At 36.7% G+C, this 14,520-nt stretch overlaps 1 protein-coding gene across 1 annotated transcript; it reads right to left on the bottom strand.

Moving 5' to 3' along the window:
* Positions 1–1,109: 1,109 nt before the first annotated feature.
* Positions 1,110–12,882, bottom strand: LOC100252972 (vesicle-associated membrane protein 721). The gene is made up of 5 exons (XM_002264234.5): positions 12,411–12,882; positions 2,428–2,569; positions 2,221–2,341; positions 1,923–1,985; positions 1,110–1,564 (listed from the first exon to the last, which is right to left on the bottom strand). Exons 1-5 carry the CDS (start codon positions 12,601–12,603, stop codon positions 1,421–1,423), a joined length of 663 nt encoding a protein of 220 aa, XP_002264270.1. The 5' UTR covers positions 12,604–12,882; the 3' UTR covers positions 1,110–1,420.
* Between the last annotated feature and the right edge of the window lie 1,638 nt (positions 12,883–14,520).

Genomic DNA, 14,520 nt, shown 5'->3' with positions numbered 1-14,520 from the left:
GTAGGATTTTAAGAAATTTTTGTGTGTTTTTCAAGCATTTGAGTGATCTTAATATGATGAAGCCATTGAATCGATCTCCAATCACAATTACAAATCTTAATTCTCTACTTTTCTTCAAGTTCCTGTCTCCAAGTTCCTCATCAAACACCATTTCTAGATCTTGATCTAAATTCCTTATAACATTATAAGTCAATTTGAAGTCAACTTCTAACTGAGGAGTCAATTGCAGCCACTAATCCTTCCTTAGACAGTGTAGCCATCAAGGATATTCATGACGATCTATGCACCTTGTTTTTTAGGGTTTAATTTGAGAAGTGCACGAAATTTAAATTTAGCATTTCAAATTTGTGGCTTTAGATTATTTTTTTTCTACATTTAAGGTTTGATTTGGAAATTTACTGTTTGAATTGGGAAGTGCTATCATTAGTATTTTAATTTATTATTTTAAGAAGTGTGTCAATGGACTTTAAAAAAATGGATATTAATTAATATATGTAAAAGGCATTATTATTTAATAAAATTTGAAGAGATTGAATTACAATTAATGAAATGAAATGATATGATAAGAAAAAATAGGTTAAGGGCTTTTAAAAAATTTTCAACTAAGTTTGATTAGTAATAATTTGAAGATAATTAAAATAGATCATTTTGTAGAAAGCTTAATTGAAATTAATGAAGGTTTTTAGAATAGAAACATATTTAAAAATTTTAGTTAAGATTAATAATTAGATAATAAGGTAAGATGTTGAGGTAAGGATATCGGTCACTCAAAGGAAAGGTAATGTACCATCATGCATTGAGTTTTACTTTTTCCATTTAATAAAAAATTAAAAAATTAATTAATTAATTAAAAATTTTAGTTGGATTAAACAAGCCAACTAAAATTGAAACCTGGCATATAGGGCTGTTATTAACAACCTTTAGGCAGTGAACAGAAACCTCTTTCATATTTTTATTTAAAATGAGCTACTAAGAGGCATAGAACCTGTGCACACTAAATCAATACTCAAAGTTCGCCTACACAATCTGTATTATAATTTACAAGTCCTGCCCCGCTTTCCCGTCATTTTCAAACAATAGCCTTCCACACTGGCATCACCATCATCCCCTCCTCTCAAATGGTGTTATTTATTGCGTTTAAGATCATAAAATATTCAGTAGCACCCCTAGTGCTCAAATATATTTTTATCTACTAAAAGGAAATTCAAATACATTCTATACACCAATCCAAATTACAGAAATCTTGCCCTAGAAGGCTAGCACAACCGAGAAATATTAAACCTAAAAATAAAAATAAAATAAAATAAATGAAGAACAGACCCAAAGTGAGTGCCAAAATGGAACATCAAAACACGAGATCGAACCAGTCTACCAAGACAATCCTAGTCCGGCATTTGCATATGCAAGGATTCTGGCCAAATTAACACTTGAAGCCATGGCAAATTGACAAAACAATGATCAGGATCAAGGCAATAATGATACCAAGAACAATCAGTTTTATCTTCATATTCTGCATCCACATTTTCCTCCTCATCTTAGTACCCTGTTGCCTAAAATCTTGTGCCTGCACCACAGCATCATTTTAAGCAAATCAAAAGTCTATCATCACTGGAACACCTTTCAGAAAAGGAAGATTAAACATATAGAGAACAACCAGTGCTACTGCAAACATAATATATATATTTACACACACACCCCGATATTCCCCCTCTAATCAATATTACAAACATTATTCCCTGATCTGATGGACCCTTCCATGACCCAACTCAGAATATCAATCCGAGACATTCATGGTTTCAAGAGTGGGAGTCATATTCTTTTGAAATAGCAGTCACCCCACCCAAATCATACACTGCAAAATGTCTCTTGCAGTTAAATGAGCTCCACAGTATTATGCTGTTTGAATTGGGATATGGACTAACCTGTGAGCGAAGGTTCTCAGTTTTATCAACCAGCAGCTCAATCTTCTCACCACGGTCAAGAACCTGCAAAGAGGAAGAATCTACTTCACCAATGTACACAGAAAATCCAAAGTATGAATGGCAATGACAAAAGTTGCACTTCAAAAATCATATTATCTAGTGGTTGTAGTGTCAAGGTCACTTAGGGGACAAATAATTTCAAAACAGGCAAAGCACATGTAGCATACAAGTTATGCCATCTTAGGTCAGTTTCAAATCACATGTAAAGTTACCACAGAAACTAGCAAAACTGCCTTACCTTCTCAATATTTTCCATCATCACTCCCTTGACTTCAGAAACCTGAGCCTTTACTTTTGCGAGTTTGCTGATCTCTTCAGGATGATCCACACAGTACTGCATATGCTCCTTCAGTTTGGGCCTACCATATTGACCAAAAAAATTAAGCAAATTCTCCAGAGAAATATAGGTAGATCTGTCATGAGAGTAAGAAATGACAATAATCACCCAAACTCTTTGTTCAGGCCATTGGCAACAGCAGTTGCAGCCTTCCCACCACCATATCTCTTGTTGAAATCATCTTTAACTCGCTCCAAAAAAGCAATGGGAATTTGTCTGCCAGCAGACTCAACTGCAACTACACAGTAAGCTGCAAGACTCAACATGGAGAGGCAAGATTAATACCAGATTCATACATGAGGCCTGGGAATTATGAACAAAGTAATAAAGATCTCAACTCAAATAGATCAAAACACTGGGCAGGGGATTGTTTCAATTCCATCAGATGTTCTCACAATTCTTTTAACCACTCTCTTGCATTTTCCTCTAATTTAACAACACTCCAAAGAACTTAAAAAATGTTTTTAAAATGAAAGGTAACAAAATGCAATGCATTGAGTTGCTATAACCTGATGAATCCTGCATTTCGAACTGTATGAATTCATTCAAATTAGCAAGCAAGAATTCTTCTGTGAGCAGGAGCTTCAGAGGAACCAATGACATCATATCATTGTTTACTATGTCATTCTACTGTTCCTAACAACTTTTGACTGGAGATGCAGAGACCACAATACAGGAAAAACCACCAGCAATGCAAATTAGATACAGAGAAAATATGATTCTAGGAAGAGCTGGGAACAAAGATCTGAAAGTTAAACACTGGAAACTTTATTCTGGAGCCCAGATTGGGTGTAAGCATACTTCAGAATGGCCAGAAATACAGGTTTGCTCGTCTCAATACTAGTTTCTTGATATGACAACTTGTGAGAATTATCATCAAGTCCAACAAAGCTACAAAACTATACTTACACCATATCAAAGGATATAAAGACAAATGAATAGGGGAAGAAAAGTTCAACAACACTTGTCTCATGATTCCATTGTCTGATTAAATGTTGTTATCAAAAGTGAAAGATGCCTCCAAGACAGCAGGACCATACGTGGGATGTGATACCAGATACTTACGAGACCCCCCCACCCCCCAAAACCAAAAAAAGGAGTTACCCTGATGAAGCAAAGATATGTATTCACCATTTGCCTAACTTAGCCTACAATATAAAGTGCATGGCAAAATGAGCTCATATTTTATTCTAATAATACTCCAGCTTGAAATAATCCTTTATTCCAGATAAAGGAACAATTTGATACTAGTACTTTAAAAGCCTACTTTAAAAGCCTACTTCAAAATACTGAAGACATTGTGTGACATGCACAAGGTCCCCCTCCATCTACACACCGAAACAACCAACAAATCCTTGCTCCCCCCTACCCCCCATGATGACAACAACAACAAAAAAAAACCCAAAAGAAAGAAAGAAAAAAAAAAGGGAAAGAAAGAAAGAAAGAACCACCACTGCTAGTGCAGGAGGAACCAACTTGAATCTGGTAAACCAAAATATATAATTTATACATAACAAAGTCAGGCCTTAGAATTTAAACAAAATTTCACTGGCATATTATCAGTTTCAAAATGGAGTAACAACAAAACCAGGAGAAGATCAGTAGAGTGGTAGACAGTTAGAGAGAGAGAGAGGCGAGGGCATTGAGAGTAATTATTTTAAAGGAAAAAAGTTGAATGAGAAGAAGAAAATTTAATAATTAAATAAATCATTATAGACCATGTACACAAAATAGAATTTCTTTTTTTTTTTTTTTTTTTTTGATAAGCACACAGAAAATATTATAAAGTGATACAAAAGGGAAAGGCTAAAGCTCACCAATGTATACCGGGAGTATACAAAGAGGGCCAAGTGAAAAGAACAAAGAAATGAGGGCAATCAGAGAAAAACAATACCTTCCCACATCTACTTAGCTCCTAAGTGATCCAAGATTTCCACACCTTCAAAAGCCCTCCAATTTCTTTCAAGCCAAATAGTCCACGAAAAAAAGAACGGGAGAGCTAACCAAGCTTTCTTTCACCTTTTTCCTACTTGAACCACATTCTAACTTAGAAACATCAATCTAATTGAAGAATGCATCACCCATTACAACCTAAATAACGAAAAAACCAACTGCCAGAAAATTCCAGCTATAATACAATAAAAAAGCATAGAGTCAATGGATTCATCCACCCTTTTACACAAACAATATCTATTTACTAAAGACAAACACTCTTCAAATGGTCTAATGTCAAGATCTTTCCCCAAGTTGTTTCCCATGCAAAAAAACCAACTCTCATCAAGACCCACGAATTCCAAAGAGCTCTAGATGAGAAAGCCTTTGAACCACTATTGCTAGAAAGAGAAGAAAGCTTTAACAAAGAACTTTTCATTCCTTGAAACCAACCAAGTCATTCCATCCTCTGCATCACGCCTAATCAAATGCCTTTGAATTTTCTGCACGAAGGCCTTTGTTATCTCTAACTCCCATTCATGGAACTATCTTGAGAAACAGAGACTAAAGTGGCCTAGTTCACCATCCTACTCCCATTTATCTACTACCCACAACACCTTTGAGTTGTTAATGACAAATAAGGTGGGGAAAGACTCTTTTAGCAAGGTGCCGCCACACCACTTGTCCAACCAAAATTTGTTTCTCCTCTCATTCCCAACAAAGAATCAAACTCTACAAACAAAAACCTCCCAATTTTTTCTGGTAGCCTTCCAAAAAGCAACCCCATAACCCTCTCTAGGCACCCTAGAACTCCAACCTCCTACTTCCTCCCCAAACTTGCCAACAATCACTCACTTCCACATAGCTCCCTTTTTTTTTTTATCAAAACCGAACAATTGTATTAAAATAGAAAAACATGAGAAGGATGAGAAGTCCTCCCCAAGATGTACAAACCTGATAAAAAAAGTAAGGAAACCTCCGCTAAACCAGGAGGGCCATACAAAAAGACAAAAGGCATATGCACATATAATGAACCCAGACCTTGTAGACCCAACCCTAAGGAGTGCAAATCGACAGCCAATTAAGCTAAATTACTCTCAAATGATAGGGTTTAAAAATGTTTGTATAGTAAGCCCACAAAGAAACATAAAACTGAAGAGAATCCCACATCAACTTTGACGTCCTCCAAGTGTCCTAAAAAATTCTAGCGTTCCTCTCTCTCCACACAAGCTACAACAAAGAGAGACACGCTATCTTCCAAAGAGTCCTACCTCTATTAGAATTCCCAAAACACTTGAAGGAGATCACCATCATATCGCGAATACCGCCTGGCTGAACCCACTCCATCCCTGCCTAAGAAAATATCTTATGCCACAAGCCCAAAGTGATCAAATAGTGCAAGAAAAAATGATCAATTGTCTTATTACTCCCCCTACAGAGGATGCACCAATTAGGGCTAAGGGCTTTGTAAGGTCTCCTCAACTATAGCATGTCATTAGCATTTACCTTCTTATGTGCCACTAACCAAGCAAAGGCGTTGACTTTAGAAGGGACTTTTGACTTCCACAAAAAATCAACAAGGTAGAAAGGAAAAGAATCTGAGAAATTGGATAAGACTGAAAAAAATGAGTTTAATAAGAAAGCTCTTGAAGAGGACGAAACCCAAGCTTTCGCATCTAGAACAGAAGGAGATAAATAAACACTAGAAAGTAGAGACAATAGTCTTTCAAAAACTCCGCATCATATAGATTGCGACAAAAGGTTAAATCCCAAGACAAAGAAGTGTTATTACCCAAAATAGCTGAAATAGGAAGGTTTTTGGTTGTGGTGACTCTAAATAGTCTTGGAAATTGTAAGCAAAAAAGTTGATCCCCCCACCACAGATCTTCCCAAAAATGAATTTTGGTCCTATCACCCACGACAAAGCACATGTGTGTGGAGAGCAAATGTGCAATGGCCTTCCAAGAGCAATGATGTGACCATCTAACTATATTGTTGGCATCACATCCATTCGGATGTATCCCATTGATACTCAAGATAACTTGGTATTAGAGGGCATAACTTTCCTTAGGGTACCTCTAAAGCCATTTCCCTAATAAAGCTTGGTTCCTTAGAGAAATTTTCCCAAACCCTAAGCCACCAAACTCCTTAAGCTTACAAACTAAATCCCACTTGACTAAATGATCCTTTTTACCCTCCCCCGAACCTGACCAAAGAAAATCTCTTTGTAATTTCTCTATCCTTAAAGCAATTGAAGCCAAAATCTTAAAAGAGAGAGAAAGTAGTTCGGGATGTGCGACAAACATGACTGAATTAGGATGATTCTACCACCTAAGGATAAAAAGGTTTTTTTTCCATCCATCCAACCTCCTAGAGACTCCATCCAACATCGGGTCCCAAAAAGAAATCGAATTTGGGTTCCCCCCTAAAGGAAGACCCAAATACGATTAAGGCCAATCAAAGACTGCACAATCAAGCAAAGAAGCCAACCTGGCTATTTGACTTTGGCTAATATTGATTCTATAGAGTGCTCTTATTTAGATTAATCCTTAACCCTGACAAACACCCAAACACCAACAAAATTAGCTTAAGAGCTTGCAGCTCTTCCAAGGATGCTCTGGAAAAAAAGATAGTGTCATCCACGAATTGTAAATGAGACACCCTAGTCCTATCTCTACCCACCAAAAGCCCCTTTAAATCACCTCTCTCTTCTGCCCTCAGAATCAATCCACTTAAAACATCAACCACAATGATGAAGAGAAAAGAGGAAAGAGGATCTCCTTGTCTTAGGCCTCTAAAAGCCTTATCTCAACCCTTAGTATTACCATTCACTAAGATTGCAAAAGTCGCCGAAGATAAACACCCCCTTATCCAAGACCTCCATCCTAAGCCTTTTCAAAAACATGATCTAAAAAATCCCAATCAACATGGTCATAGGCCTTTTCAAAATCAATTTTGAAGACCACCTCTTCCTCTCTTGATCTTCTCTTTTCATCCACCAATTCATTTGCAATCAAGACGACATCCAAAATCCGTCTACCCTCAACAAAAGCACCTTGAGTAAAAAAAAAAAATGGTGTCTTGGAGAACTTTACACAAACGTCTTGAGAGTACCTTGGCTATGATTTTGTACAAACCAGTAACCAAACTGATGGGTTTGTAATATGAGATCCTACTTGTTTGACTCTTTTTTGGCACTAGAGCAATGAAGGTGGCATTCGTGCTTTGATTGATTATCCCATTATTGTGAAACTCTAAGAACACTCTTAAAAGATCATCCTTAATCGTCTCCCAACACTCCTGATAAAAACCAATTGTGAAACCATTTGAACTAGGGGCCTTTTCCTTGCTTAGATGCAACACGGCATTGTGAATCTCCTCTTCCGAGAAAGGGCGATTCAGCCACTCGGCACTCTCTGCTGAAATAGGAGACCAATCCAAACCTTCTATCCTCCAATAGCCATGTAAAGGCTTGGAGAATAATTTCCCGAAATGGCACTTAATCTCCTCTAAAATGCTTTCAATGTTATCTAAAACTACCCCATCTTCTAACACCAAGGACTTAATGAACTTCCTATTCCTCCTGTCATTTGCCACCTTATGAAAAAACTTAGAATTGCAATCCCCTTCCTTTATCCAATTGATTATAGATTTCTGCCTCCAAAACACCTCTTTCTTTAGCAATACCTCTTCCAGTTCCCCCTTCCTTAAAAGTCCTTGCTGCTAGTTCAAGAGAAAAATTCCCTTCTTGCTCCTTCCCATCCAACCCCACTATTTCCAAAAGAATATTTTTCTTTTTTTCTTTTAAGTCTCTAAAAGTCTCCTTATTCCACTCTTTCAATTTTGACTTGATAAACTGTAATTTTTTCATGAATTTGTGACCTTCCCACCCTTCAAAACGACACTCACTCCACCAACAACCTAATTTATCCTTGAAAGCTGAATGAAGCAACCACGTGTTTTCAAATCTAAAAGGTGTCGGCCCCCAAATAAAAGGATTGGTGTTCAACACAATTGGGCAATGATCCAAAGTCAATCCGGGGCCAGCTTTTTGGATGCAATAAGGAAAATCAAACTCCCACTCACTAGAAAATAAGAATCTATCCAACCTTTTGCAAACCGGGTTCTCTTGCAAATTAGACCAAGTGAAGGATGCATTCCTAAGAGGCAGATCAATTAACTCACATTCTCTTATAAAATCATCAAAGTCCCTCATGCTTGGGGTTACCTTAGAGCCACATAACCTTTCTGAAATTCTTCTTATGACATTGAAATCCCCACCAACGCACCATTTCAAAAAGGTTAGGCCTAAAAGATCTTGAAGTTCCAACCAAAAATCCTTTCTAAAGTATGACGAATTGGGACCATAAACTGAAGATAAGCCAAAACGACCCTTTGTCCTCAAACTCTAACTTGACTGTGACTGAGAAAGACCCTAAAACAACCTCTAGGCACTTGAACGTCACAACATCCCAAAATATTGTCACTCCTTCCAAAGCCCCACTAGTTGGAAGAACAACCCATTCTTTGTTTCTAACCTTCCACACACTACCCACAAACCTTCTATCACACAACTCCCTCTTTGTTTCCTGCAATAGAACAATATCCGGATTTCCATGACAACGAAGATCCTTCACTACCGTTCTTTTCTTTCTAGAACCAAGGCCTCTAGTATTCCAACTGATGATTTTCATAAAAATGAAAAAGCCCAAAAACCACCAAAGGACCTAGAAGACTAAGGAGACCTAGGGACAATGGAAGAGGGTCTATTCTTCCTTCTGGAATAGACCTTTTCCACAAAACTGCCATTACTTTTGGTGAACTGAAATCTACCCTCATTGTATTTGACAATCTTGACATTCAACGATCCCAAAACCGACTTAATAGAATCCATTTTTGAAGGAGAGATACCTTCACAAAGAAAATCTTCCAACTGTGCAGAATTTGACTCCAAAGACATACAACTCTCTGAGACAAAGCTTCACTAGGGTTGTTTTGAGATACGCTAAGCACCAAAACACCCTTTAACTCTTGGCTAGGCTTGACAGCTGGGGACATCACACCTTTAAGATAGGATACAACCCCAATAGAACCAGAAGGGAACTTGTTAACCCCTAAAAAAGTAGGTCGACAAAGATAAGGGGTGGGGGGCCGAAAAAGGTACAGAAGGGTCAGGGAACCGCAGAGAAAAGATGGGGGATAAAGGAGAAGAAGACAAAACAGAAGCCCCCTCTAAAACCCAACCTTTAACCATGGAAAGAGGAGTAGAAGTCAGTACCTGGAAATGACTCCCACAGTGTTGAAGACCCTCTCTGACCTCAACCCCTTCTGGACCACCCCAGGAACAAGATTGATTTAGGCTCAAAGCTCCCTTTTCCTCCTCTATCGGCCCTTGAGCTTTTGGCTGCCTTGTTCCTCCCAAGAAAGTGACATTCTGCATCTCTTTCCCCCAAAAAATCTCAGCTTTAAGGAAAGCTTACTCTCTTGAAGACAAGAATCACTATTTGCTACAACACACCCACTCGATGAAGTCAAAAGCTTCTCAAAAGAGGAAAAAGGGGGCACACTTCTTGAACGACTATTGCCCATCTTTCTTCTTGGGCTGAGAAGGGGCATTGGCACACAAAAAGTGGGATTGAGGCTCTTTGGGAAAGCTTCATTAGACCCAACTTCCCCTAAAGCCTCTAGCATCTTGTACTTGTTGCAGATCAGGGTTCTCTTTCTAGGGCTAGTGAAATGAGCTTGCTTATCAGAAGGGATAACTTTTAGCCCAAAGTCTTTAACACGAAGTGGGCCTCCTCCAAAGTGGTCCTTGCCCTCACAATAGTGGGTATCCTTTCCCTTTTGGAAACACCAAGGTAAACCTCTTCCATTCCACAGAAAAAAACCAAAAACCATATAAATGGGCCTGTAGCATTACTTTGAAGCTCCAACTTATAACTCCTGCCCCCTTCCTTTCACTCTTCCCAGGCACCTTTAGGCAGAAATCCTTCACCCTACAAGCAACGCCACAAAACTCCTTTCTCTAAATCTAATCCAACTTGAAAAGCCTCGGCTCCTTTCCAACACCGTGCCAACAAACTTAACTTTCACCACCTTAATAAAAATCACAAAGGATTTTGACTGCACCACAAACCAGCCTTTTCCTTCCTTCATGTCTACCATCATGAGCTCTTACCACTGCAATTAATACCCAAGTACCATGTACACAAAATAGAATATCATGAAAACATGTGGCAAGTCTAGTGACAAGCAAACACACAGAAAGCAACTATACTAGTCAGTGGGCCTTTTCCTCTTTTTTCCCTTTCTTGGGAGTTAAAATTCCTGCATTGAGCTACAAAATTGTTCATTGACCTACAAAAACTACAATGTTTCACATAAATTTCTCAGGGTAAGGTCCAAAATAGGTTTGTTAGAGGCTCATCGCATGTTCTTGTCTTTCTTGCCAAATAGGAAGTGCCACTCTTAGCCGAAGTAAACCCTAAGTAACCACTATTAGCAACACAAGGCTGGGTCTCGAATAAGCAACTACTAAGGCCATTGCATCTAATGCACCTTCAGTATATGGATCCACAATCGGTATTTGCTCCCGAGCAGATATATGCTTTTCTAATGTCCTTCAATATTAACTTTTCAAGTGAAAACAAGGCCAAACTTCAGAATTTTGCAACAATGTTAAGAGGAACTGCAGTAAGAAGGACTCAAACTTCACTATGGTACATTGCTTCACACAGTAGAACATAAAAAATTAAAATCACATGAGTTTGATTACAACCAAGGGGGCAAAAGTATCCTACTTCACACGACATATAAGTCTGCAGAATCACATGAGGCTTCACTCTCCTTTCTCCATGTAAAATAACAATGATAGTAATTATATTTCCATTTTAAAAAGATAGTTGAACAAGCTAGTAAACCTAAGAACTTAAAAACAAAAGCCCCACGCACACACTCACAAGGCTGCAGAATCACACTATGTTTCATATTCCTTTCGCTGTATGGAATAATAAGGATAGAAAGACAATTAAAATTTCATCTTAAGGAGACAGTCAAGCAAATTAGTAAAGATTGACAATTTACACTAGATGTCATACACAGAGAGAGAAAAAGAGACACCCATCATAAAACAAAGCAGCCCAGCTAATTATAGTACAACAAAAGCAAGAACCAATTCTTGAAGTTCTACAGGGTACACAAAACAGAGCAAATAAACCTCTTCAAATTTTGGTCCTTGAAGCTAATGTAGTTGAGAAGACCTATCATCATCTAATCAACAACCTATAACCCCCACTCATGAAAAAAATACAAGGATCAAGTCAAAAAGCATCGAGGAGGATCGATTCCAAAAGATCCAAGAGCGTCTTCAACAGCATATACTAAGAACTAGATAAACTATGAATGAAAAAAGCCAACTTTGCTTATCAGATCAATGTGTAAATGCATGGCCAACCTTTCAACCAAGTATAAAACATGTACAACTAAACCAATAACACAGTTACGTTCACCACAAAAATTATTAATTTCTCAAAGGCCTAAGAAAACTTCTGGATGCTGGAGGACCTGGACGGCAGATTTAAGATTCAAATTTTCTTTTTTTCCAACCAAGAAATTCAAACGTAGACAATGATTGGAGGTCTTTCGTCTGTTGTGGTCCGACTTCTTTTAACATGATCTAAAATATTTGGCATTAAATTTCACTTGTTTGCTACGAAAAATGAAACTAAAAGAAAATCAATTAGAAATCCGAATCTTCATTACTACTTCTTTATTATTTGGAGCCTTGTATGAAAACCAAGGGACCATTCAGCCAACCAATTTAATTTAATTGAGCCGAGTTCACCCTTTTCCAAAAACTAATTCAGTAGAATAGATAAGAATCAAATAGTCTTTTTCTTCTTCTTTTTTTTCCCCATTTTCATCAACGACCAATGACCATTAAGGTATGTCCAAATCCATCTTGTAGAGGCAATCAAAAAACAAAGCAATAAAATTTAAAAACAAATTATATCACAAATCAAACAACAAATCCGCAGCTTCTATGATCAAAACACATAAGAAAACCACCATTCCAACAAAATCAAACGGTCAAACACGCAGATCGCACAAGAAAAGGTCAGCCGAAACAAATCAAGATCCGACATCGAAAGAGAACTCACTGAAGCCATTCTCAACGAGGTAATTAAAGGTATGGCCATCGCAATTGTAGGTGAACTTGTTGTTGCTGGCCGGGAGCTTCTGAAGGCATTGAGCGGCGATGCTGGTGAAATTGCCGGTGAACTCAGTGTACTCGGCGAGGATCACCGTGCCACGGGCCACAAAGCTGTAGATCAAAGACTGCTGACCCACCATTTCCCAAACCCTAACCCTAGAAGTTGCAGAGAAAGAAAAAGAGAAGAAAAGGGCTAGATTTGCGCTCCTCTATTTTTCAATGTTGTTATGGTGGTGAGGGAGTGGGAGAGAGAGAAAAATTGTAGCGGAGACCAAATCCTATATTTGTAGCGTCATTCCGAAATTGTAGAGAGAAACGTGTCTTGCTTTCCTCATAATTTTCAATTATATTTTTAAATTCCAGGTTAAAGAATAAAAGATGACTCTCTCCCTAATATAATTTTCCAGAACACACTTTATGTATAAGAAATTAATTATACAAGGCATTTTATACAGAAACTACCAGCTTATCCTTATGATTTCTTTTTGGATTTACAGTGCTTTCGTCATTTATGATATGTACGTTATACCCAATATTTTAAATTTAAAATAGGTAGATAGACATGAAAGGGGTTCAAGGTTGACTAATCACTGGGATATCATTGTATAACGTTAAATAACATCAATCTAGTAGGAAAAAGTTAAGAAAATACATAGAATCAAGCTAAAAAACGGTGGGTGTGGTTCTGCGGCGCAGGGATTGGTCAGTTTTCAGACGTGGGAGGGATCTAGAAGGAGGCTCATATACGGTCGGTTCGAAGCTAAGAGTTTGAAAGTTTCCAACCTTGCATCTTCTTTGACCAGTCACCTGCAATTTAAGATTTTTTTATTTTGTTTTCTTTCAAAATTTTCCACCATTTTGGATTTTAATCACATGCAATGATGTAATTTAGGTTTGAAATTACCACACTATCGTTAAAATTTACGGACCTTGTTGTATTCAAGTAGAAGAATTTGGGATATTTAGTAAAACTTAACATTTATTACTTAAATTTAAGTTAACTTTAAATTAAATTATTACTTAGTTTTTATTTTAAGTGATAAGGTTATTTGATAAAAGTAATTTAGAATTTAATTTAAATTATCAAATTGATATATTTAGTCTCATGAATTATAAATAAGGTAAAAAAATGGAGTAAAAATAAAAATTATGGAATAGTAAAGGAAATCATATAGGTAATTAAGACATATGGGGTAAAACGATAAAATAAAGATGTAAATTTAAGAATAAATTAATTATTTTTACTTATTACTTAATTATTTTTTACTTTTAAATCATATAATTATATTATTTTACCAAAAAATACTTAATTTACTTAATAATTAAATTAAGTTATTAAGTCACTTTTTAAGTTATTAAGTTGATTTACTAAACAACTTCTTCACCAATGAAGTTGAGTAAATAGATTTTGACTTTGCATTTAGAAAATATAATGATACATTAAAACTCATATTTCATTTATACTTAAATTTAAATTGCAAATATAAACACATATAAACATCCAGGAGGACGAGGAGGAGGAAGACAAAATTAGAAGTTCCAAAATCATAAATTAAAAAAATATGTATATTTTTTCAAGCCTAATTTTTTTTTAAAAAAAAAGATAAAATAATTGAAAAACCTTTCATAATCAAACCTTTAGGACTCTCCATGGAAACCTAAACCTCGGGGCGTTAATTGCGTCACAACAACAATACCGAGTAAACTTATGATATCATTGGTAATAGGATTCGAACTTATAACCATGTGCCACTTATTGGGATTTCACTTCCTATTGTTTGTCTTCACCAAATGAACTACCTTGACTGATCTCCCAAGCCTAAATATTCTTGAGCATACAACTATTCGACCATGGTCTCTAAATTCTTAAAATCCATATTTGACTAAGAAAATCCTTTTAAGGAGAAAATATGAAAATTGAAGATTTGCATAGCCAAAATTTAATATGATTTTGTAATTGATAATCGTATACTTTTATTTCACATTTAATAAATTTTTGCTATCCTCCGTACACTTGCCATCTTTGCTTCTATAGAGACCGATGATAGTTTCTATTG

Source organism: Vitis vinifera, chromosome 5 (genome assembly GCF_030704535.1).
Source record: "Vitis vinifera cultivar Pinot Noir 40024 chromosome 5, ASM3070453v1".
Taxonomy (NCBI): domain Eukaryota; kingdom Viridiplantae; phylum Streptophyta; class Magnoliopsida; order Vitales; family Vitaceae; genus Vitis; species Vitis vinifera.
The sequence above is the reverse complement of the archived record's forward strand: the minus strand, read 5'-3'. Positions and strand labels throughout refer to the sequence as shown.

Excerpts from the sequence above, each read along its gene's own strand:
- LOC100252972 (XM_002264234.5), bottom strand. The coding sequence starts at position 12,603 with ATGGTGGGTCAGCAGTCTTTGATCTACAGCTTTGTGGCCCGTGGCACG. Across the intron at positions 2,570-12,410 it reads CCTCGTTGAGAATGGCTTCA|CTTACTGTGTAGTTGCAGTT; the intron begins GTGAGTTCTCTT and ends TGAGTCTTGCAG. Across the intron at positions 2,342-2,427 it reads GGCCTGAACAAAGAGTTTGG|GCCCAAACTGAAGGAGCATA; the intron begins GTGATTATTGTC and ends TCAATATGGTAG.